The 25,058-nt window shown below is 34.2% G+C and overlaps 3 protein-coding genes across 9 annotated transcripts in view; 2 read left to right on the forward strand and 1 right to left on the reverse strand.

The window, feature by feature from the left end:
- The window catches only part of CLIP-190 (Cytoplasmic linker protein 190), a 199,219-nt gene extending 187,261 nt beyond the window's left edge, over positions 1–11,958 (forward strand). For all 7 annotated transcript variants that reach the window (XM_072544143.1, XM_072544145.1, XM_072544147.1 and 4 more), the window contains 3 exons: positions 6,658–6,842; positions 7,330–7,514; positions 11,861–11,958. In XM_072544143.1, coding sequence (XP_072400244.1) covers positions 6,658–6,842; positions 7,330–7,514; positions 11,861–11,907 — 417 coding nt within the window. In that variant the 3' untranslated portion in view covers positions 11,908–11,958. The remainder of the gene's footprint in view (positions 1–6,657; positions 6,843–7,329; positions 7,515–11,860) is intronic.
- Positions 11,959–14,908: 2,950 nt separating this feature from the next.
- Polr2J (DNA-directed RNA polymerase II subunit RPB11) lies at positions 14,909–17,981 on the reverse strand. Its single transcript, XM_072544155.1, has 4 exons — positions 17,795–17,981; positions 17,262–17,351; positions 16,732–16,906; positions 14,909–15,018 (listed from the first exon to the last, which is right to left on the reverse strand). The coding sequence occupies exons 1-4, from the start codon at positions 17,845–17,847 to the stop codon at positions 14,983–14,985; spliced, it is 354 nt and encodes a 117-aa protein (XP_072400256.1). The 5' UTR covers positions 17,848–17,981; the 3' UTR covers positions 14,909–14,982.
- Positions 17,982–18,728: 747 nt separating this feature from the next.
- On the forward strand, positions 18,729–24,673 carry LOC140450501 (malectin-B). Its single transcript, XM_072544154.1, has 2 exons — positions 18,729–19,608; positions 24,061–24,673. The coding sequence occupies exons 1-2, from the start codon at positions 19,143–19,145 to the stop codon at positions 24,393–24,395; spliced, it is 801 nt and encodes a 266-aa protein (XP_072400255.1). The 5' UTR covers positions 18,729–19,142; the 3' UTR covers positions 24,396–24,673.
- The last annotated feature ends 385 nt before the right edge of the window (positions 24,674–25,058 follow it).

Here is a 25,058-nt window from a genome sequence, read left to right on the forward strand (position 1 = left end):
GTCCTCTGGAGAGCTGCAATAACATGGGGATGTAGGTTCTGATTAAGTGGTTAATAAATTTTCATGATTTTGAATGTGGTCAATAAACTCGATGTGGTCAATAAAACCGCCAATTAACCCAATAAACTAAAATATCAGAAACAGCTTGCATTAGAGACACATCAAAAAGGGTTTAATTTCCTTGCCATTTTACAAAATTACAATGAAACAAATAGCAGATGGCAAGGATAAAATGAAATATAATTATTATTGAACTTTAGCTCAATTTTGTTAAGATTTCTTCTGCACAAAATTAAGAAAAAATCACAATCAATTCAAGAAGCTTGGTTTCGAAAGAAGTAATGTTATGAATATTGGAAATACTGTCAGAATTATAGAATAAAGATTACAATGAAAGTACTTACCCCAAGATAATATTGTAGACCATAAAATAAGTCTTATAATAATTTTTGCTTTCTTTTATAAATTTCAAAGAAAATTCACAAAAAATTATATTCTCACTACGTTAGAAAAGTTTACTGACAGAAACTAAGTGGGAGATTGAAATGAAGTTAGCACAGATGACATAGGACGTAAGCCTATGATAGAGATAGCTTTTCTGTCATCATGGAACAGAATATTTTAGTCTACCGGACAGAAATAGAGAGGGCGAATATTTATTCTACGGGGCAGAAAGAGAAAGAAAAGAAAGACAGAGGGAGAAAGAGAGGGTACCAACTACTTTTTAATTAAAAAATAGTAAAAAGAGAAGCTGAAGTTAAAGTAATTAATAAATTAATAAAGAAATTAAAATGAAATAATTATTTAAATATAAATTAATAGAGATGTGACGTTTATAACGTAACAATTGTCAATGAAATACATTAAAACCAAACAGAGTTGTTTACTTTTGTTGTCAATGATATCGGTTAAAACAAAAGATCTGTACATTTTTTTCCAACTACATAATGTATAAAGCGTATTTTCAAGGATAACATAAACTATTGCTTCTGCAATTGGAAGAAGTCTGTCATTTTTGACTGCTATTGTCCCGTATCATTCTATATATCATATTTTCTAAAGATGTGAAGCAGTTGTATGCGTCTTCATTTGCGTTTTTTCTTTGGATAAAGTTTCTTACAACGTTTAAAGCACTTTTCACATCTTGTCTATTAGGACCTTCTTGCGTAGATTCACCGCGATTGTCTTCTCCATCTTCATCACTTTCGTCACTGACGATAACGCGCTCGGCCAGAAGATTTATTACTTCCGCGATAATTTCACTATCCGTCTGAAGATCTCAAACAATGACGTTATCATCAATGGCAATGAATTCAGCAAACCCGTCATCATGGTTTCGTTTGGGATAGTTTTTGACCTTGCTGTTGTAACTTCAACCACTTTACTACAGGATATTCATCTTCTTAGTTTTCTGCCTCAGTCTCTGTCCACCCCGCATGGCCGAAACATTTTCTGATAGTTTTTTTATCTACGAGTGTCCATGCTTTGTGGATGAAATTTATGGCATCTAATAAAGTAACAGGGGATTCACTACGGTTTTCCACATTATTCAGGATCCGCTTAACTAAAAGTTTTCTGTAGTGAACTTTAAGGGACCTTATGATGCCCTGATCCATCGGTTGCAGAACAGATGTGCAATTTGGGGGTAAAAAAAGAAGTTAAATAGTTTTTAAACTGTTAACTTTCGGATGGGCTGTACAAATGTCAACAATTAAAAGAATCTTTCGATGTCCCAACTGTCTGTCCCACTTCAAAAATTCTCCACTAAAAATCTCTGCTGCCATCCACGATTTTTTATTAAAGTTATATGTGATAGGAATGAATATAAGCTGATTCACACCTCTGAAACATCGTGGTTTTTGAGATTTCCCAATGACGACTAAATTCCTTTTTTCGGAACCGGACATGTTGGCACACACGAGTACAGTTACCCTTTCATTTGATAACTTGCCACCTATACAACGTTCATTTTTGAATTTGAGGGTCTTATCTGGATTAAGTTTTAAAAAAGTACCAGCTCGTCGGCATTGAAAACATTATCGTCACTGTAATTTTGTCTTGTTGTAGGCCATGACTTTAATCAGTTGTCGGTGACTTCTTTGGAAACACTCTTCTCTTAACTTAACCACAAATTTTTCCACAAGTAATTTTGTGCATGGCCTTAAAACGGCTCATCAACCTACTCGATGCTTTAAAATTCTCATCACCACCTAGCGCCTGCGAAAACTGTGTTGCTTTTTCTTGAAGCAGTGGACCACTTATTGGAACATTCGCAGCCCTGTTTACGGTAAACCATTTGACCATTATAGTATCGAGTTCTTCATTAGTTGCGGCACGTAGTTTTTTCAATTTACCGGAAAAAGACGAACTAGTTCACTCACTAGTTCACTACTACGACTGGGACCAGGGGACGGTTCATTTATACCGTCGATGGTGATGTGGCCTAGGTGGGGGTTAGGGTGGGGATTGGCGCGTGAGTTGGCGCGAACATTTCCGACAGTGGGATTTTGATTCGAAGATGGAGGGGGCGATATTTTGTTTATGAGAGGTCTCCATGTAGAAGGTAACCGTATGGCGTCATCTCTTTTATTAAGGCAATTTGGTCTTTTTTCTATTTCTATGGCTTCTCGGATAATTCTTGGTTTATAAAAGCGGATGGGGGCTATGGTTCTGGAGTTTTCGAAATCAATTTTGTGACCTGTATGAAGATGGTGTTGACCGAGAGCTGAAATTGAATCGGAATTGCGAACAGAAATGGAATGTTCATAAATCCTATTTTGAATTCTACGATTTGTTTGGCCTATATAGGATCGGGGACAGTCTGCACAAGGAATTTCATAAACTCCGTGCTGTTCATTTGGAATATTGTCTTTGATTGATCGGACAAGAGATGAAAGTTTTTGTTGGGGGGTAAATATTGTTTTTATTCCTCTTGGTTTAAGAATTTTGTCGATTTTGTCAGTGACACCTTTGATGTAAGGAAGAAACGCTTTCGTATGATAAGGGTCTGAGTCTTTGGATTGAGATTGAGTGGGAGATTGATGTCTGTGGATGCTCCTATTGATGTGATTTTCGCGGTAGCCGTTTTGGATGAGGGCTTGTTTTAAACAAGAAAGCTCAGCGGATCTACTTGCATCATCGGAAAGGCGTATTGATCTGGATACAAGGGTATTAATGACTGAATTAATTTGTGAAGGTGGGTGGTGAGAGTTGGCATGCAAGTAACGATTGGTATGTGTGGGTTTTCGATAGACAGAGTAATGAAAACCTTGGTGTTTCGTTATGAAAACATCGAGAAACGGTAGGGATGAATCAATTTCCACCTCCATCGTGAACTGGATACTAGGATGTATACCATTCAGATGGGTTTGGAAAGACACCAAAGCATCCCTGCCATGGGGCCAAATGACGAATGTATCGTCAACATATCGTAGCCAACATGTGGGTTTGAGCATTGATGTGGATAGTGCTCGGGTCTCGAAGTCTTCCATAAAGATATTGGCAATCACTGGAGATAGAGGGGAGCCCATTGGGGCACCATTTATTTGTCTGTAGAATTGATTTTGGAAGATGAAATAGGTGTTGGACATACAATGTTTAATGAGAGATAAGTGATCTTGTTGGATACTGTACTTAGTTTTCAGAATGTTTAGAGTTTCATCTATAGGAATGTTTGTAAAAAGTGAGACAATATCGAAACTTACTAGAATGTCTGACGGTGATATAGGGTATTGTTTAAGAAGTTCGATGAAATGAAAAGAGTTTTTGACGAAGGATGAAGCATTTTCGGCCAAAGGTTGTAGAGTTTTGGCCAAATACTTGGCCAATGGTTGTGTAGGGCAGTTGTATGCACTGACAATGGGACGTAGAGGAAGATTGGGTTTGTGAATTTTGGGGAGGCCATATATTCGAGGTGTTCTTGAAGACTTTTCACGAGGAATTAGAGATTTTTTGATGTCAACAGGAAGAGAGGTTTTATTGATAATGGCTTTTGTTGTTTTCTCCAGATAGGTTGTTGGATTATTAGGAATTGGTTTGTAGTCTGGAGTGTTAACGAGATTTGAAAGTTTATTGATGTAAGAAGAAGTGTTTAGGATGACGGTGGCGTTTCCTTTATCGGCGGGAAGAATGACTAGATCTGGATTTGACTGAAGTTCTTTCAGGGCTTTTTTCTCGGATTGGCTAATGTTCTGAGCAGGAGGCTTTGAGTTTCTAAGAACTCTAGAGATGTCTTGTCTGGTTATTTCAGCATCTTCGGAAGATAAACTGGAGATGGCTTCCTCAGTTTGACAGATGATTGTCTCAATTGGAATGTGACTTGGGGTAACAGAGTAATTGAAACCTTTTGCTAAAGCTTGAGTGGCAATGGCAGAAATAGGGGTATCAGAAAAGTTATGGACCACTGTAGTGGGTTCCAGCGTTGAGGTTTTTGGAATTTGTTCGGAAATGAGATGCAATAATTTGCGCTTCTGAGTTTCACTCTTAGATTCGAAAGTGTTTAGGGCTGATTGTGTATTGATACGGTCGAAACTGTCCCATAATATAGGATGTACATTGAAAGAATGAATAGAAGACCAGATATTGAAAATATTTCTATTTGTGACATCTAGTTTTCGTCTAGTGGAATGAATAGCTTCACGGAGAAGAGCAAAACTGGTTTTCCTAAGAATTTGGGAGATAGAAGAAGAAGAAGTGTGGTGTTTAAGTTTCAGAAATTTGGGAATGACTTTATGGTCTCGGCAGGCTTTAAGGAAAGTTAAATCACAAAGAAGACGATTTTTACGTAGTAGTAGGTTACTATATGATTTAGTGAGCTGGTAAAATTCCTCCCCGTAGAGGCGAATAAAATGTTCGGAAAGATTTCCGCGGTTAGTACAATTAAACTTAGAGCTAAGATTAATATTATTATAAAAATTAATATTAAACTCACCAGTCTTCCGGGTTGAACCGCGTCGATATCCATTTTGCCGAGCTTTCGACATCCTCTCTGATGTCTTCTTCAGGGCTTCCGAGGTCTCAGTCTCCCGAGCCCCCAGACACTACTACACTCACTAGTCACTTCTAGTTCACTCACTAGTTCACTACTACGACTGGGACCAGGGGACGGTTCATGACGGTTCAAGACAGGAGCAATGCGACCAATTTGTGGCCATAATGTTAGAAGACTCTGAGGTTTCCAGAGCAACAACCAACACATCCACGGAGGAAGCTATCAGTTTCATCGGTCAAGTATTTCATCGGTCATCCACGATTTCCTTTTTTCTGTATCTTTCTTCTGGTGTTGTTCTTTTATTTCTCTCACTGTTTCTTGTATGATGGTCAGACTTTCCTCTATAGTTCCTGCATTTCTGCATTTTATCACCTTTGTATTGAGGTTTTCACTCACCCTCAGTCGAACATTGGGATCTTTCAGTTTTCTAACATCATACTTCTTCATCGACTTACTTGTAACATTCTTCATTCTATCTTTGAAATTACCTACAACTGGTACATATAATCAATCTGATTTCTTACAATCCTTCCCACAGGTGAAAGATTTCCAGGTGTACAATTTCCTTGGGTGTAGCTTAAATCAGGTGTTCATTATTACTAATTGATTTGCTTCCGCAAAAATCTCCAATGTATCTCCCCGATCGTTCCGGTTTCCTAGTCCAAATGGTCCAACTGCAGATGATGTTTTGCTGGCCCCAACTTTGGCGTTGAAGTCACCCATGACAATGTTTTTTTTTGGACAATTGGTCTTGCGTTTTTCAACCTTTTCACGACTTGATTCATGCTATGGTATAGTTCTTCTACCTCTTCTTCTGTTCCTTCTGTTATAGGTGCATACACTTGAATTATGTATATTGATGTCGAGCGGTCTTGCTTTCAGTTCAGACCGAAGAAATGTGTACACTGGGAATATTAGTCTGGACCCAGTACTCTGGGTCAAGACTCTAAAAGTCGACTTTGACTAATAGTGAAAAATTATGATTTTGTTTCTTCCATTGGTTATCTCTCGCTCTCTCCCTATCTATTTGTAGCAACTTCGGCTCTGTTCTTTTGTAGAGAGGTTAAAATATTATACTTTTCGTTTTTCCTCTTTTTACCACGTTGCCGAAAAGTCCCACGTTGCAAACTCTCGCAGACTCAAAATATATTGTGTATGTTAAAAAAATTTTGGCATATAGGCCGGGAATTGTATTGCTTGTGAATGATAATGCGGCTAATACATTCAAAATTAATTACTGTTTTCTCTTTTATTAAGATCCTGCTTGAAATCGTGTCGTTATTTGTTTTAAAACTCAAGTCCTTGAGTTTTAAAACTTGGTACATATATTCCTCTTAGTCTAAGGACTTTGGGATCAATTGGTCATAGGACACCAAAGTTACATATAACTCCAAATAGAGAGGACGTTGAGTCTTGAAACTTTATGTCAATTAGAACTTAAATACTGTGTGTATAAGGGTAAAACTATATGACATGTGACATGTCATGTTATTTTTATGTCTCAATTCTGATATATAACTAGAATGTTCTTATTGGCGACCACATATTAAATGTAGTCCATGTAGGTTTATCCTTTTTTCGTAATGTTCCTTTTATAAAACTAAAAATAAATTTAAATATACAAAATAATACTTCACTGTATAGTAAATAGTATTTTATATTGCTAGGAACCTCCGGCCGATACGAAAACAGATATCAGCCAATTATTAGAAGAAAAACTGTTTGCGGAGAATCAAGTGAATTTCCTCAATTCTATTATAGCTGATATGCAAAAAAAGAGCGAAGAACAGAAGGCTAGAATCGAGATTTTGGAGATGGGTTATAGTTCGTCGGCAGCAGATGAATTGGCATCGTAAGTTCTCATTTTTAATTATGATATTTATTTCTACATTAACTCGTCTGTAAAATAAGAAATATTATTTAATGAAGTTGTGGTTATTGCTAATTGGAGGCACTCTAAATCCAGTGGCGTAGTAATTATTTTTTATTAAAAAATTCGCTGATTAAATTTTCACATCTGTGAAAATTGGAATAAACTGTTCAAATTCTTTTTCAGGATCAGGATCTTCATTTGTGACTGTTAGTTTAGTGAAGTTTCTGCGTTTGTTCTCACTTCCTTATTAATCAATATATATATCTATATCTGTGTATATAATTTATTTTGGTCATTCCTGTTTGTGACCAAAAAGAATTACCAATAAAATCATTCAAAAAAAACTATTTGTTGACTTCACATTTTTATTAAGAGTATCCAATATAGATGGGTCACACTGTAGATATTGTTTAAAAATATAATCAAGATAGTAACTATATATTTCCATAATGTGTTATTTTTTTAGACTTGGACTTAAATTGGATTCCAAACAAGTACCGCCGAGGATGTATTGTGATATCTGTGAAGAATTCGATCTACACGAAACCGAAGATTGTCCCACACAAGGAGATGATGAGGAGTTAGTAAATAATTCTAGTCCAGGGACGAAACAAAAACCCCCACAAAGAGATTATTGTGACGTTTGTGAAGGTAAGTGAAAACTGTATATTTCAAACATCAAATAATAGTTTCTCTGTTATAAGCTGATCTCGTTTGGTATACCACATGGTTTCAAAATAAAAAGCACCAAATTATTAGAAAAGTGAATACTCTAAAAGGACGGCATTGTTACCAGAATAATGGTAAAGGTAAAAAATGTATATATATATATATATATATATATATATATATATATATATATATATATATATATATATATATAAAATAGAGGTGAACTATTCCAGATTATTCTAATACATAATCACTTGTATATATAAGCTGCGCTGATATTAGTTTAGTTACTCTACTTATACCGTACTGTAAGCTTATAAATAAATATATTTACGTAAATTAGAACCGGCGACGCTCAGCCAATCAGACAATCACCTAGACGACTTCCATTTCCGAAAAGAGATGAAGCCGAAGACATCATCAAAGATATGAACAAACAAGGGGTAATTGAAGCATCAAACAGTCCATGGAAATTATCAGTAATTCTAGTGAAGAAGATGGTTCAACGCGTTTTTGTATTGACTACCGCCAGCTCAATGCGGTAACTAAGAAAGATAGTTATACTTTGCCCAGAATAGACAATACATTGGATACTCTCTCCGGTTCTCGTTGGTTCTCCACACTCGATCCAAAAAGTGGATATTGGCAAGTAGACATGGAGCCAGCTGATCGGATTCTCAATAGGATCAGGGCTTTGGCAGTTCACGGTTATGCCCTTTGGTTTATGTAATGCTCCTGCCACATTTGAAAGATTAATGGAAGCAGTGTTAAGAGGTCTAACATGGAAAACATGCCTGGTTTATTTGGATGATGTAATTGTGGTTGGAAGATCCTTCGATAAAGATGCCAACAATCTGACAGAAGTCTATCAACGATTGCGGACAGCGAATTTGAAGTTAAGTCCGAAGAAATATCACATGTTTCGACGAGAAGTGAAGTACTTGGGACATATTGTAGCGAGTAATAGTGTAACAGCTGATCCTGAAAAACTTGCAGCAATTAAGGATTGGCCAGTACCAAGAGATAAACACGAGATTAGAAGTTTCCTTGGTCTATGTACATATTACCGACGTTTGTCAAAGGATTTGCCAACATCTCCAAGCCATTAACAAAGTTGACAGAAGAAAGTAAATAATATACATGTAGTGAAGAGTGTCAAAAAGTTTTCGAACTACAAATGACTCTGATCAGTGCACCGATTTTAAGCTACCCTAGACAGGCAGGAAAATTTGTGTTGGACACCGACGCCAACAACAGTGTAATAGGAGCTGTTCTCTCCCAAATCCAAGACGGGCAGGAGAAAGTCATTAGCTTATTTTAGCAAAGTCTTGTCGAAACCAGAAAGAAACTATTGCGTTACCAGGAGAGAATTGCTAGGGGTAGTGAAGGCTTGCGAGCATTTTCATAAATACTTGTATGGCAGAAAGTTCCTTCATCGTACGGATCATGTCGCTCTAAAATGGCTCCTACAATTCCATAATCCAGAGGGCCAGATGGTTAGAACAATTGCAAGAATATGATTATGAGATCGAACACAGAGCTGAAAGAGTTCACTTAAATGCTGATGCTCTTTCGAGACGGCCGTGCAGTGCAAATTGTAATCACTGTTTTAAATTAGAAGAACGACTTTGCCCCGTGAGACGAACCACCGTCATTAATGATCAATGGCAGCCTCAACAGCTACAAGACGCCCAAGAAGGTGATCCATGTATAAAAAGAGTATTGGATTGGATGGGTCGAAGTGAAAGACCTTCTTGGCAAGACATTAGTGCATGTAGTCCAGAAGTCAAGTCTTACTGGAGCCAATGGAATTGCCTAGTACCAAAAGATGATCTTCTGTATAGAACCTTTGAGAACGATGATGGTACAGAATCTGAGCTTCAGTTGATTGTACCTAAAAGTAAAGTGTCAGAAGTATTTCGCCAGTTGTATGACGGTCCATCAGGTGGACACTTTGGTATTATGAAGACTCTGCAAAAGGTTCAGGAACGGTTCGGTTGGGTAAACTGAAAAGATGATGTAAGAAGATGGTGCCGGAAATGTGAACTGTGTGCAACCAGTAATAGTCCTATGGAAAGAGTAGCAATCGACATTGCAGGTTCATTTCCAGAAACGAATTATGGAAATAAATATATCCTCATAGCCATGGATTATTTTACGAAATGGACTGATGCCTATGCAATCAAAATCAAGAAGCTGCTACCGTTGCAGATGTACTTGTTAAAGAATTCTTTAGTCGATTTGGTGTTCCCTTGGAGATCCGCTCCGACCAAGGGCGAAACTTTGAGTCAACCCTCTTCCAAAACGTTTGTAAATTGATTGGTGTCAATAAGACCAGAACGACACCCCTGCATCCTTAATCAGATGGAATGGTCGAGAGGATGAACCGAACGATGGGTAAACACCTGTCCAAAGTTGTATCAGAACATCAAAGAGATGGGGACCAGCACATTCATTTATTCCTAATGGCCTGCCGCTCGGCCTATAATGAAACTACAGGCCAGGCTCCAACCTGTCTAATATTGTGTCAGTGAAGTTCGTTTGCCCTGAGACCTAGAATTTGGCTGCAGACCTTCCGAAGAGCTGTACAGTCCTGTAGATTTCGGCATCCTGGGCCTACATATAGAGCTGCTGATCGGGACTCTCAGATATAAGAGAGGAGCAGTATAAATATAACGGTTGCATCTCGAGACGATGATCTATGTTCGAGAATGATCATGATCTGTTGACTGGCGGACAGATCGCGGCGCTGATACAAGCGCGTATAGTAATAACTAGTAATTATATATATATATATATATATATATATATATATATATATATATATATATATATATATATAAATACGTTCAAATTATCGGGTATAGTGGTCTATAATAAAAATATTTCTTTTTTCTAAATTACTCAATATTTCGCTATTTATTTAAAAGCTTCCTCAGGAGTAAACTAAAAACAATTTGAACATTACAAAAAATAGCGTACAAATACATTTTAAAACACTTACAGAATTTAAAAGATTTTGCAAATAAAAACTGACATTGAAGTATTTGAAATATTGAATGTCAAGATTAAATTGTCTTAACACGTTCGTTACAGCTATACGATAAAAAATTAAAATTATTTCACATGTAAAAATAAAAATAAAAATAACAATAAAAGAAAAGTTAGAAGAATAATATTTATTTGATGAATTATTAAGGTTAGTTGTTATTAAGATGAATGTTGGCTATTTTTAATATTTATAAATTTTGTTCAATATGTTACAATATATGTTACTTAACTGTCCAGTGTCCGCTTGAGAAAAAATACTTGCGCAGTGGTTGAACACTATGAAAACACTGGTCATATGCTAGACTATAACAAAGCTCACATTTTGGCACAGACTGATAACTACAAAAGTAGATTATTTCTTGAAATGTATTACATTAATAAAAATAAAAACACTTTAAATTATAAAACGGACACTGGACAGTTAAGTAACATATATTGTAACATATTGAACAAAATTTATAAATATTAAAAATAGCCAACATTCATCTTAATAACAACTCACCTTAATAATTCATCAAATAAATATTATTCTTCCAACTTTTCTTTTATTGTTATTTTTATTTTTATTTTTACATGTGAAATAATTTTAATCTTTTATCGTATAGCTGTAACGAACGTGCTTAAGACAATTTAATCTTGACATTCAATATTTCAAATACTTCAATGTCAGTTTTTATTTGCAAAATCTTTTAAATTCTGTAAGTGTTTTAAAATGTATTTGTACGCTATTTTTTGTAATGTTCAAATTGTTTTTAGTTTACTCCTGAGGAAGCTTTTAAATAAATAGCGAAATATTGAGTAATTTAGAAAAAAGAAAGATTTTTATTATAGACCACTATACCCGATAATTTGAACGTATTTATAAATTATTTTTTGGTCGAAATAATCACTTCTAATATATATATATATATATATATATATATATATATATATATATATATATATATATATATATATATATATATATATATATATATATATATATATATATATATATATATATATATATATATATATATATATATATATATATATATATATATATATATATATATATATATATATATATATATATATATATATATATATATATATATATATATATATATATATATATATATATATATATATATATATATATATATATATATATATATATATATATATATATATATATATATATATATATATATATAATATAATTGAATTGGTAGTTTTCTTGCATACATATGTATTTAATTTCACAAAATATTCATATATTTTTATTGTTTCAGTATTTGGTCACGCAACCGAAGATTGTACAGAAGATCAAGAATTTTAATGTAAATAAAATTTCGATTAGTTAATTGTTTGAAATAAAGAAAGTATGTTACATTTGTTTTTTAATTGAACCTATTCATTTTTTTTTTACAAGTACTTAAAACAAAAATAATATAGCATACAAGAAATAAAAGTGTATGCCTATATAATTTTGACTAGAAACGTGTAAAGACAACTCAGTGCTCTATTTAAAAAAAAAATTATCGATGACTGAGAAGGGAAAGGTGTTTTAGAACTCGTTTCCGTGTTCGTTCTCAATCTGCCATCGGATTTTGCCTACCACGTACAGATTTTTCACAAATCGCTATCTAATCTTTTTTACGAATAGACAGGTCTGCAATAGCTGCTATGCTTCTTCTTGATGAATCTATCCGTTACGAATGTTTGCGATCATAATGGCAATCTTTATCTTATCTGCAGCAGCGCGGAAAAGCTGCACAGATTTTGTACTGAACCAGATTCTGAGGTTCTTTAACCAAGATGTTCTTCTTCTTCCTGGACCTCGTTTTCCAAATATTTTTCCATTTTCCATTTTTGTCTCATACAAACAGTTATCAACACATAAATGGCATAAAAAATATACTATATAAATAGTTGCCAAATACAGAATAAAAAAAAACTTACATGTGTCCGTTTACAAAGGGGTTGGAGTGTCATCGAATGCCATAGTCTGTGGACTAGTACGCATTTCGATGCGCATCGCCCCGCCTCGAATTTTCCCATTGGCTCTTGACCTGGAAATCCCTATTTATCGCTCGAACAGCGCATATAAATATTGGCGATTTTCAGGTCAGACAAGTCAGTCCCTCACGGGCTCTCCGAGAGCTTAGTGCTCTCGGGGCTCTGCTTCCTGCATTTATTTTCCATACTCTGTGGCTGTGAATTGTTTCAACTTAACTTGGTGTTTTTATTTCGACGAAGAAATTGTCATGTAAGAAATATCTTGCCTTTTTCAAGGCAAGACACCGAAGATAAATATTTTCCAAGTCCATAACCTGAAAATGGACTTAAGTAGAGGAGCTCACGACAGTATATTCGAAGCCCTCTACAGAGCATCCGGGGATAACAGAAGGTGGTTAGACCCTTAATTGTTCCCCCGAGGTGACAGGAGATACTACAAAAACTTACCGCACAGAGATTAATCTTACAAATAAATATCGAAGAAAATAAAGCTAGCTGTCATATGTTAATATTAAATTAAAAAAAAAACAATTAAAATGACAGCTAAGTTAAACCATTAAAATTTAAAAGGATTTGTAATAAATTCTAAATTTTATGGTTTAACTTAGCTGTCATTTTAATTGTTTTTTTTTTTAATTTAATATTAACATATGACAGCTAGCTTTATTTTCTTCGATATTTATTTGTAAGATTAATCTCTGTGCGGTAACTTTTGTAGTATCTCCAACCCCTTTGTAAACGGACACATGTAAGTTTTTTTTTTATTCTGTATTTGGCAACTATTTATATAGTATATTTTTTATGTCATTTATGTGTTGATAACTGTTTGTATGAGATAAAAATAAACGTTTTGATTTGTTTCTCTGATCCATTTTTGTTTTTATTTTAGAAAATCTCCTAACCTTTTTGTATGTTTACTTTTTAGGAAGGAAGAAACTTTCTTTCCTCCAGCAGGAAGTTTTCTCGAAGCGGCGTCCCTTTTAAATAGCTAGAGGTATTTCTTCTTGTCTTTTTTTGCCCATTTGTCCAGGAGATTTATGCAAGTAACCCCTTGTTTTCATATTTTGGTAGTTACCCCAATCTCAACCCCCTTGCCATTCACTTATCCACGACCCCAGCTCTCCAACAACCCCCTGAGTGCCGTTCGCATCAGTAACGATTGTTTTGCTTGCCCTATCTTCGCCCCCATAGTTTCTGTCCCCTATTTCTACCCTATAATCTTACTCTGAGGTAGGCAAAATATATTTTGTTACAAGATTTCTAATTATTTCCAGATCTTGGTTGTTAATTCCTGTTTCTTTTAGTATTTGCATCATCTTGGTGTGCTGTACTCTATCAAACGCTTTCTCGTAATCAACCAGACATGCATATACGTCGCAGTTGACGTCTCTGCATCTCTGGAATAAGACTTGTACTGAGAACAAAGCTTCTCTAGTACCAACAGCATTTGTGAATCCGAACTGGTTGGGGGAAATTTGACTTTCACACAGCTTATAGATTATCTTATGAATTATCTTTAGGAACAATTTTAGGATATGACTCATGAGGCTTATAGTACGGTAATCTTCGCATTTTTTGGCTCATGTTTTTTTTTTGGAAATGCAATAAATTCAGATTTTAGCCATTCTATTGGTATTTCTCCAGAGTTGTATATGTTGTTGAATATCTTTGCGATTATTGCTATTGATTCGTTGTCCATTAGTTAGGCTATGCTTAATAAATAAAAATATTAAGACAAAGAAAATAAAAAAATCATTGGTTACAAGTTAAAAACTGACAAAAAAGGTTTTAATTCTCTACAACCATTACACAAATTAATATAATGTTACTTGCCATTAAGTCAAAAGAAACTTCTTCTTTCTTGAGTTTCTAGATGTAGATTCCTCTGGATTATAATCTCTCTTGATGTTACCTTTGTGTAGTGTTATGATATAAATATGGAAAATATGTGAAAACGTTAGGTTCTAAATCATCAAACGCAAGAAGTAATTTATAATGTTTTAAAATTGATAAAAAATTAATAATTGTTAATAGATTTAAGGAAAGTGTTGCTCCAATGACAGGTATTTATGTAGGTACCTCTGAATAATTATTATTTTAAACTAATTTAACTGTAAGCTTAATCTCTCAACTATAAAAAGAATTGCTGGTAAAGATCAAGTTGATACTGGAGAAAAAGTATTTTCTCAATGAAAAATTCTTTTAATGTTACGAAAAGATTAATTTATTCACTTTTGAATTTTGACTTGTGTAATCATCTAAAAAGCATGGTGACAATTTCTACCAGTTGGACCGAAAAGATTGGAATAATAAAAACTAAAAATGAATAAAATTTTATTTATTAATCACATTAATCTTAATTAAAAAAAGCTAAATCAAAGTATAAATTTACTCGCTAATCCAATCCTTCCTTCTTTTCTTTGATCGCTTCCTAAAAAATATGAATTTTAATATAGAAACATTGAATAAACAGTTGTTATAAATATATGCTTTTATAAATCCCATATGTATTAATTCATACCATTTTGATTTAAGAATAAGGCCAAATTTATACAAATTATACGAGGGAAAACAAAATTATTTTCTGCTATCAGTAAGAGCCTGTGATGATACACAGCTTTTTCATGGCACTCAAATATCTCCTACATACAAGCTTGGTTCATTTTAAGTTAAGAATCATTGAATATAGCAACAAGGTTTCTTTGTATGTCTTTTATTTGGACAACAAAATTATGAAACAATTAACTGATATCATAAAGAATGAATGTTGCATAAGAAAGCAACCCCTCTACTTGGACCATGGCTTCCATTATCAGATGCATTCCATCAATTAGCATGTGAATATACTCCTGGGACTGTGTTATTCCACTTCTCTATAAAAATATAATTTCATTTTTGCTCATTTATTTTCTTAACTTAATTTCTCTATTATTCCAACTTCAATTGGGTATTCTGTAACACACCTGGAGGAATGTGGTGTCACATTGGCTTGTATGGGAGAAAGTTGTTGCCTATAAAGCATGAATATGGGATTGTGATTGGCTAAAATATTAATATATCTCCAAGCTGTCAGAATACTGCATCAAGAATGATTAGAAAGAAAATTAAATGGGGCAATTTAGGCAAATACATGGGGCAGCATGAGAATCATTGTCTACCTACATTCATCAAACTATCCCAGCATCTGTATGCAATCTTTAATACCAAAATGATTTGATTGTCTAGTTAGCAAGTAGATTTCTTGACTAATCTATAAAATTGATATTCTAAACAAGCAGGAAGCAGACTGATTCAATTTACATAGATTTCTCTAAGGCATTTGATCACGTTGATCAGGAAATACTGTATACTAAGTTGATTTTTAAATATAATTAAAACAAGAAAATTGGAATATCTCAGACATATTACATGTGGAGAGAAATACACCTTGCTCCAACTGATTATGTAGGGAAAGATCCAAGAAAAGAGAAGCATAGGGAGGCATAGAATGTCATGGCTGCGCAACCTGGGAGAGTGGTACGGATTGTACATCAAATGAACTTTTCAGAGCAGCCGTCTCAAAAGTCTGAATAGCTATGATGATTGCTGACCTTCCGCCGCGGAGATGGCACTTGAAGAAGAAGAAGTTGATTTTAAATGGGTTCGACCCAAACTTTGTTTCTTGGTGGAGAAGTTTTTTCACTTGTATTCAAAGAGTTAAAATAGGTTGTTATTTTTCTGAAGAAATTGTGGTTACATTTGGAGTTCCACAGGGAGGCCTCTACTATTGTATAGCAGCTGTGTGAATTTGCTGATGATCTCAAATTTTGGAGAACCATTGAAAGTATTTCAGATCAGGAACTGCTTCAGGTGGACTTAAATCTTTTGTTAGAATGGTGCCAAAAAATAAGATATATTTGAATATCAACAAATGCAATTTTATAAGTTTGTCTAGGAAAACTACTAGGTTTGGGTCAAGTTACTTTATTGACTACTATTGGCTACTAAAATACACATCTACAGTAACAGATCCGGGTGTAATTTTTGATGAGAAATAAATTAAAAAAGAAGTTTCTTAAGATAAAACTTTTAAAACATTTTGAACTGATCGTTTTTTATGAACCTGAGAATACTTGGGACTATTAAATTAGAAATGTATGCTTACCTTAAATCTTTCTTCAAACAAGGACAGTTCTGAAATTAAATCAGTGATAGCGTGCATTAAGGCTTCTTGAGGTGAGTAGTCTGATGTTGTTTGGATTCGCAAGACAAATTTGTGCTCCAATGGATGAGGCAGTTTATAACCAGCAAATAATACATTTGGATCTTTTAGAAGTTGGCTACAAAACAAAAATGAAAAAAAAATGATAAAATTACTAGGTTTTTGGTATAACAGATCTATCCTAAAGTATCTGGTTTTCATTGATAACTAACAGTTTAAAATGCAAAGTGTCTAGTTAGAAACATGCAACAGCATGCTTTTGTTTAGACTGTATTTTTGAGCTCATTACATTTTGTTATCTCATTCATAAAAACTTAAGTTTTATATGAATTTTACCCAAAATTTCTTAAGCACTATATCTACATCAAAACGTAATAAAAAAAATAAGTAAACCAATTCTTATTTTCTGTTTAGAATTAATGCAATAAGTAATTATTAGCAGTATGAAACTAAAGCAATATATATATACTTACTTTCTGATCATATTACCAAGTGTGTGATCTTCTTTGTTAATAGTAAAAATTGCTGCATTTGGAACTTTCGTATCTTGTTCTAAGATTATCCTAAAATAACAATTGAAAAAAATAATGTATATTCTGTTAAACAATACTGAAAGAGATTTGGGGAAAAAGAGTAGAATAGTAAAGACAGACTTTAAAGAAAAAGGTCTAAAACAATGTAGAAAAAAAGAGAATATCTAGAAGGTGGAAGTTATTTATTTATTTATCTTATGGCTTATAATTAACACATAACAATCTAATAATAATCATGTAACAATGTTCAAGTAAGACAGTGTTAATACTTAATTACCATCAAAGCAAAATAGCTTTTAAAATATAATATATAGAAATACAGGTTATCTAATATTAAAAAATTATGTTGGATTATTTATATAATGCACTAATGGCACTAATTACTATAATATCCTGAGACACTTCTTAGAAATATCCAATATAAATTTAGAATACTATTGGTAAAAGAAAAATACCTCTAATTTATTACTCACTTTTTCTCTCCATCGTATAATAAAAACGATTCAAAGGTTGGAGGCGCATTCATTTTAAAATACTTCTATGTAAATTACTGCAACAATACAAATTAAATTTCAAAAGTTCTTTAATGTTTCAGTTTCATTCCTGTCAGTGTTTTGTTTCAATTTGTATTTGTAATTTGACTAATTTGTGGTTAAGTCTGGAGTCTCATCGATTATTTTATTCGATTTATTAATCGACTTATTTAGGGAAGTATCGGTTTGGTATCGGGCTTCAGACTTCATTAACTGAAGTCATGGTCTTCTTTATTTCAGACCGGAACACTGAAATTTAGCTGCAGTGTAGACGGGGCCTAACAAATTCCAGGAAGCATATTATGCAAGTTTGAAAATCTGAAATCTGAACATGTATTTTACTGATTATAACATGATCAGATGACAGAAATGAGAACTAAGAGAAACAGATTTTTTTTATTAATAGAGAACAAGATCAATGGCTTCCATATGATGTGATAGGAATTTTTGTAGTTTTCGTAAAAATTTTAAGTGATAGTTAAGTTCACATCTACTGAAGTGGAATTTGTATTGGTATCAAGAAAATCGGCCAGATACCAGCTGTGGTATTAAAGAGTCCATGAAATACTATGTATGCATCATTGAATTATTAAAAGATGAATTAGCCTGGAGACTACCAACATCTTCCAAATTGGCAAACAATATTTGAATAAGAATAAAAAGAAAATTTATTTTATAAACCACTATAATCCTAAATACTATAGATCCTACTATTTGTCATGCTGCGCAGCGTTGTCATATTCAATGTTCCGGACTGGAGGTGTAGTCGGCTATGCTGAAGTGTAAAGTGGTGTAAATTTTTATTTTTTATATTATGTATTTTGAATTCTGAAGTATAAACCATAGATGGCGATTGTAATTTCCTCTCTTTTTAACTTAAAATTAAAGTAAACAACTAGCTCTGATTCCGATTAGATAAAGTTGAATATAAAAGTGAAATAACAAATATTTTTACTGATACAAAAAGTTGTACAAATAAAAATTGGTTATATTTAATAATTTAAACCAATCGTTCCCGTAATCTTGGTCTATTACCTCAGTCTTTTAAAGTCATTTGTCAAAGTTCAAAAAACCAGTTTGATATCATGTAAATTTGTGATTGGTTAATATGTGACATTATCATATTCTGTGGTTGTTGGTTGTTACGTCTACGTCCTTCAATACTGTCAAAGTATTCAAGAGACTGCCTTTTATAACATAACCTGGTATTTCAGTTTTCTTCGTTATATGGTTAAACATAACGAAAATTAGTATTAAATGTGTCGGTGATAAATATTCCATTTAAATAATGAGTAACTCTATTATTTATAAGTTATTAGTTTTAAGTTTAGTTATTATTTTGGGAGTTGGTTGTAGTAATGGTCAGCTTATTTATGCTGTAAATTGTGGAGGTGAAGCTCATACAGACTCATTTGGAATTCGGTACGAAAGAGACCCTTTACACGGCCGTATCGGAATTGCATCTGATTATGGTAAACGTCTTTTAATTGGAAGAGTTCCCCCAACTGATTACATTTTGTACCAGACTGAAAGGTACCACACAAACACATTTGGATACGACATTCCAGTAATTTCGGATGGAGATTATGTACTAGTATTAAAATTTTGTGAAGTTTATTTCAATGCGCCCGATCAGAAAGTTTTTGATGTTGTTTTAAATGGAGATCATACAATTGTAGCTGATTTAGACATATTTGAGAAAGTTGGAAGGGGTGTTGCTCATGATGAATATATACCATTCAATATAATAAAAGGTAAGTAAAACACTAAAATTGGCTATAATTTTCATTCAATAATACACAAGTTTCTTAAAGTTAAAATTGCCTATAATTTTCATTTAATAATACACAAGTTTCCTAAAGTTAAAAGTTGTTTCAAAGAGAGAATAGACTAATTAAAAAGACTTGATTTGCATAGTAGATGCCTAAGAAAATGGAAAAGAACTTACAAGGAAAGGACAGAATGTAGAGCTGTAAAATAAAGGGCTCGAACTGATCTTTCCCTTATCATGCCTATATATTCAGGATGTTGGCGATTAACATGGATACACTACTTATTTTGCTGACATTTATTCAGAATAATTCACTTGTAGAGTTGTTGAACCATTCTCTCAAGTTCTGGAGCCAAGGAATTTTTCTCTCTGGTAATCTTTTTCTATACTCTTTGCTCTAAAGAATGAGTTTCAACAAGCTACATCTCTCTACATCTTTTTAAACATTTTATGGAATTTTGACAATGTGCCAGTTTAAAAAAAATGTGGCTTTTTTCTGAAAAAAAGCTATATCTTATGGCTCAGATATTCTAATTTGCATTCTTTGATTGCATGAATGATCTGAAATTCTTTCCCTATTCCATATATAACCTTAACACTATACAGGTCCACCCATGAAATTCTTAAGATGCCTGTAACACCACATCTTGAAGGCTTCATGCTTTTTAAAGAAGCATCAGAAAGTGCCTATATCTTTACTCAATACAACAAAGTAGGAAAAACTTAACATCTGAGAATGGGGAACTTCTGAGTGGTAAATGATTTCTTCTGAAGATAGATTTTATCTTTACAAATGTCAATCTTGCCTCTGCAGTGTTTTATGTTGATGAGATGGTCCTGTTGGTTGTTAACATTGGCATTTAGACCACCTATAATTAAAATTTCGTTTCTTTTGGGAAGATTTGTAAAGATGTTACGTAATTCACTATAAAATATTTCAGTGATCTTATCTGGTTTGTCGGGGTTTTAATGGAGTAGTGATGCGCATCATAAGGCGTTGCTTCCAGATAACGCCTCTAGCCTCTCCTACTCAATTCCTATCCTCACCTCCGAGAAGTGTGATCCGGATCACACGGGTGAACCCCGGTAAACCTGAGCAACCCTACTGGAGACTGGGTAACCAACCCCAGTGGAAGGTGGGGTAAGGGCTGACGAGGAAGGGAGAAATGGTCCTCCGAAAAGGGGGTTGGGCATGAGGCTAACTCCCTCATCCCATAAAAACCTATTGTTACGAAATCTCGAGATAGAAAAGCCGGACTGAATTCAAGACGACGACCCACGCACCGAACTAAGGACAATGATTTAAAGATCAGTACTTGGAATGTAAGAACGCTGTATAGGACAGCGGGACTGAAGCTGCTGCAAGATCAACTCCTAAAATATAGAATAGACATTGCAGCCATTCAAGAGATGAGATGGAAAGGAACCGGCATTATGCAGAAAAAAGAACATGATATATATTACAGCTGCAACCCGAACCGACATGAGTTCGGAACCGCGTTCCTAGTATCAAAGAAAATCAAAAATTTTATTATTGGTTTTAAAGCCATAAATGATCGGTTATGCATCCTTCGAATAAAGGGAAAATTTTTCAACATATGCCTGATCAACGTGCACGCGCCAACCGAGGAAAAAGACGAAAAAATTAAAGATCTATTCTACGAAGATCTCGAAAGAGCATATGATAACTGTGCCAAAAACGATATTAAAATAATCATTGGAGACATGAACGCCCAGATAGGAAAAGAGATATGCTACCAAGATTATATTGGTAAACACAGCCTTCACGACGTTACTAATGACAATGGTTTAAGGCTTATTAGTATGGCAGCTTCCAAAGATTTAATTGTGGGAAGTACATGTTTTAATCATAAGAATATCCATAAAGCAACTTGGATATCACCAGATGGACGCACCACAAATCAAATTGACCATGTTATAATTGACAGAAGGCACTTTACAAACCTAATGGACGTAAGAAGTTACAGAGGCGCAAATATTGACTCAGACCATTTTATGGTAAGGGCCAAGTTACAACAAAGAATTTCCAATGCCAAGAAAGAAAGGGGCACTAGACAAGTAAAATATAATTTACATATGCTAAAAAATGAAAACAAAGAGAAACAGTTCCAGTCACATATAAAAGAAACCCTAGAACACACCTGGGCAGTCGACCAATCAAGCACGGAAATGTGGAACAACTGCAAGGAGGCTCTGAAATTAGCAGCCGAAAGCACATTGGGAATATCCCGAACCCAAGAAATAAACGACTGGTTCGACCAAGACTGCAAAAAAATAACAGATGAGAAGAACGAGGCATTTAGGACCATGCAACAACGAAAAACTAGAACAACAATAGATAGATACAAAAACTTAAGGAGAGAGGAAAAACGCATACACCGAAAAAAGAAACGAGACTCGGAAAATGACATATTAGAACGGCTCGAAAGCCATATGAGTCAAGGAGAAACAAGAAAGTTCTATCATCAAATAAATAGTATTAGAAAAGAATTCAAACCAAGAATCAACTATTGTAATGATAAGGAAGGTAACTTACTTACCCACAAAGAGGATATCCTTTTACGATGGGTAGAGCACTTTCGAGAGTTGCTGGAAGGGGAACCTACTAACAATATAGAGCTGGAATATCGAAATGAGGAACTCGTGGAACCCCCCTCGGTAGATGAAGTGAAAATATCTATAGAAAAACTAAGGAACCATAGGTCCCCAGGTAGCGATGGCATCCCAGCAGAGTTATTTAAGCACGGTGGAGAGCAGCTCACCAAGGTGATGCGAGAAATTGTTTGTAGAATTTGGTCTGAGGAGCAAATGCCTGAAGAATGGAGCTTAGGCTTAATTTGCCCGTTACACAAAAAGGGAAACCAACTGGAATGCAATAATTACCGCGGAATTACTCTCCTAAATACAGCATACAAGATATTGTCAAATATTTTGCACGAGAGATTAAAGCCTTATACTGAAATGTTTCTAGGAGAATATCAGGCGGGATTCAGGCGTGGACGTTCAACCATTAACCAGATCTTTACACTACGACAGATCCTCGAAAAAGCGCAAGAGTTTAACATAGATATGTATCATATTTTTGTCGATTTTAAAGCGGCATATGACAGTGTCTTAAGACCAAGTCTTTACAATGCTATGAATGAGTTGGGAATTCCAAAAAAACTCATATGTTTGATAAAAGTGACAATGGCGAAGATGCTATCAGCAGTTAAAATTCAAAACGACTCGTCAACCCCATTTCAAATACATAGGGGGTTAAGGCAGGGAGATGCGCTGGCGTGTCAGCTTTTTAATGTCGCCTTAGAAAAAGTTGTACGAGACGCTAATTTAGATAGCAGGGGAACAATATTTAATAGATCAGTCCAAATTCTAGCATATGCAGACGACGTGGACATTATAACAAGAACTAGGGCGAGAACTGCGGAAATCCTAACCGAGCTAGTAGCAGCAGCAGAACGAATGGGGTTACAGATAAATCAAAATAAAACCAAATTCATGGCGACTAACACAAACACAAGAGCTGGAAATGTTGACACAAATTTAATCATCAATGACCAAAACTTCGAAGCAGTCAAAGAGTTCATATATCTAGGGACATCGGTTAACCCCAATAATAACACATCTGAGGAAATAAAAAGGCGAATAATAATTGCAAACAGGTGTTATCATGGTCTATCAAAGTACTTAGCTAACAAACGTCTGTCTCAAAAAACTCGTATAAGGCTGTATAGAACACTGATAGTCCCCGTTCTCACATATGGATCAGAGGCATGGACGCTAACGAAAACAGATGAATCCGCTCTATCCATTTTTGAAAGAAAGGTGCTACACAAGATATTCGGAGCGGTCTGTGAGAACGGAGTATGGAGGCGTAGATATAACTTTGAACTGCAGAATATCTACAAGCATACGTTTGGTGGTAAAGATATTACCACTATAATTAAGCGAAACCGCCTGCAGTGGGCAGGACATGTAGCCCGGGCCCCTGAGTCAAACATGATAAAAAAGATTCTAACAGCGCAACCCGTAGGAATGAGAAGACGGGGTAGACCAAAGCTAAGGTGGATGGACGGGGTAACACAAGATGCCGAGAAGATCGGAGTCGGCAACTGGAAAATGCAAGCGAGGGACAGAATAGAATGGCGTAGAAAGCTTGAGAAGGTCGAGGCCCTCTAAGGGCTGTAGCACCAAGATGATGATGATGATGATATCTGGTTTGTCAGCTATAGGGGTAAAACTAATACTGGATTTGTTCATTTATTACATTTATGTCATAATAAAAACAGAAATACTATAAAACACAAAAAGAAAATTCAATCTGGTGTAAATAGCATATGCCTTACATATAAATTTAATTATACTATGTTTAATTTAGTAACTTTTTGTTGTAATTTTTGTATTTAACTTGCAGGACGTCTTCATGTTAATGGAGAAGAATCAGACATTCGTGGAGGACGTATCAGAGTTGAGTTTATAAAGGGTTATAAAGACAATCCTAAAATAAATGCTATGTATGTCATCAAGGGCAAACTAGAAGATGTTCCTCAATTACCATCAATTCCAGCTGAACCAAGCTCCACTGTAGAAGAATTAAAAGAAGAAAGTGAAACCATTCCAAAATCTAGGCGACCTAGTGGTCCTAAGCAACCTGATCCATATATTGCAGATGATTCATCCCTGATGCTTCCTATTTTTATTGCAATAGGAGCTTTTATACCTTTGTTATTTTGTTTATGCAAATTGTGATTAAATTATGTGATTTTTTAGATTTCACTATCCATTTTTATTGTTTAAGTTATAGAAATATTATTTATTAATGTTAATTAGGACAAAGTATTCATTTTTTTATTGTTTTCTTTAAGTTCAATAGAGAAATTGACTGATTATTCGTCATATTATGTTCAACATTTAAAAGTGCTCAATTGGGTTACAGTTGCAATGGGATTATTAATTTTAGACAAAATAGAACAAGCAAATATTACGAATTGTTGATTACATACTCCAATATATGTTTTAAAGTGAAATTACATAATATTGTTTTAATTTAAAAACAAATGTAAAGATTAAATAGCAAATTAGATCAAATTTTTAAAATCTAGATTAGCAAACACTTGCAATGATACTACTGATTAAAAAGAGTCGATAACTCTGATGGTTAATCAATATAATAGTGTTCTTTTTATATGAAGTATTTAAAACAAATTCTTAAGTGGGCTTGGAACTAAAAAATTTTCTAGAATTGTCAAAATTGGCTGGTATAAAAAGACATGCCACATAAGACCACATCTGTATTGAGCTCTCCTGTGTTCTGCCAGAATGTTTAAAAATGAATTGGAATTCTTAGAATATTCTTTCATAATTATGTGGAATTTTAACACTAAGATTTTTTCAAATGACCTCAATCAAGCG

This window comes from Diabrotica undecimpunctata, chromosome 9, assembly GCF_040954645.1.
Source record: "Diabrotica undecimpunctata isolate CICGRU chromosome 9, icDiaUnde3, whole genome shotgun sequence".
NCBI lineage: Eukaryota > Metazoa > Arthropoda > Insecta > Coleoptera > Chrysomelidae > Diabrotica > Diabrotica undecimpunctata.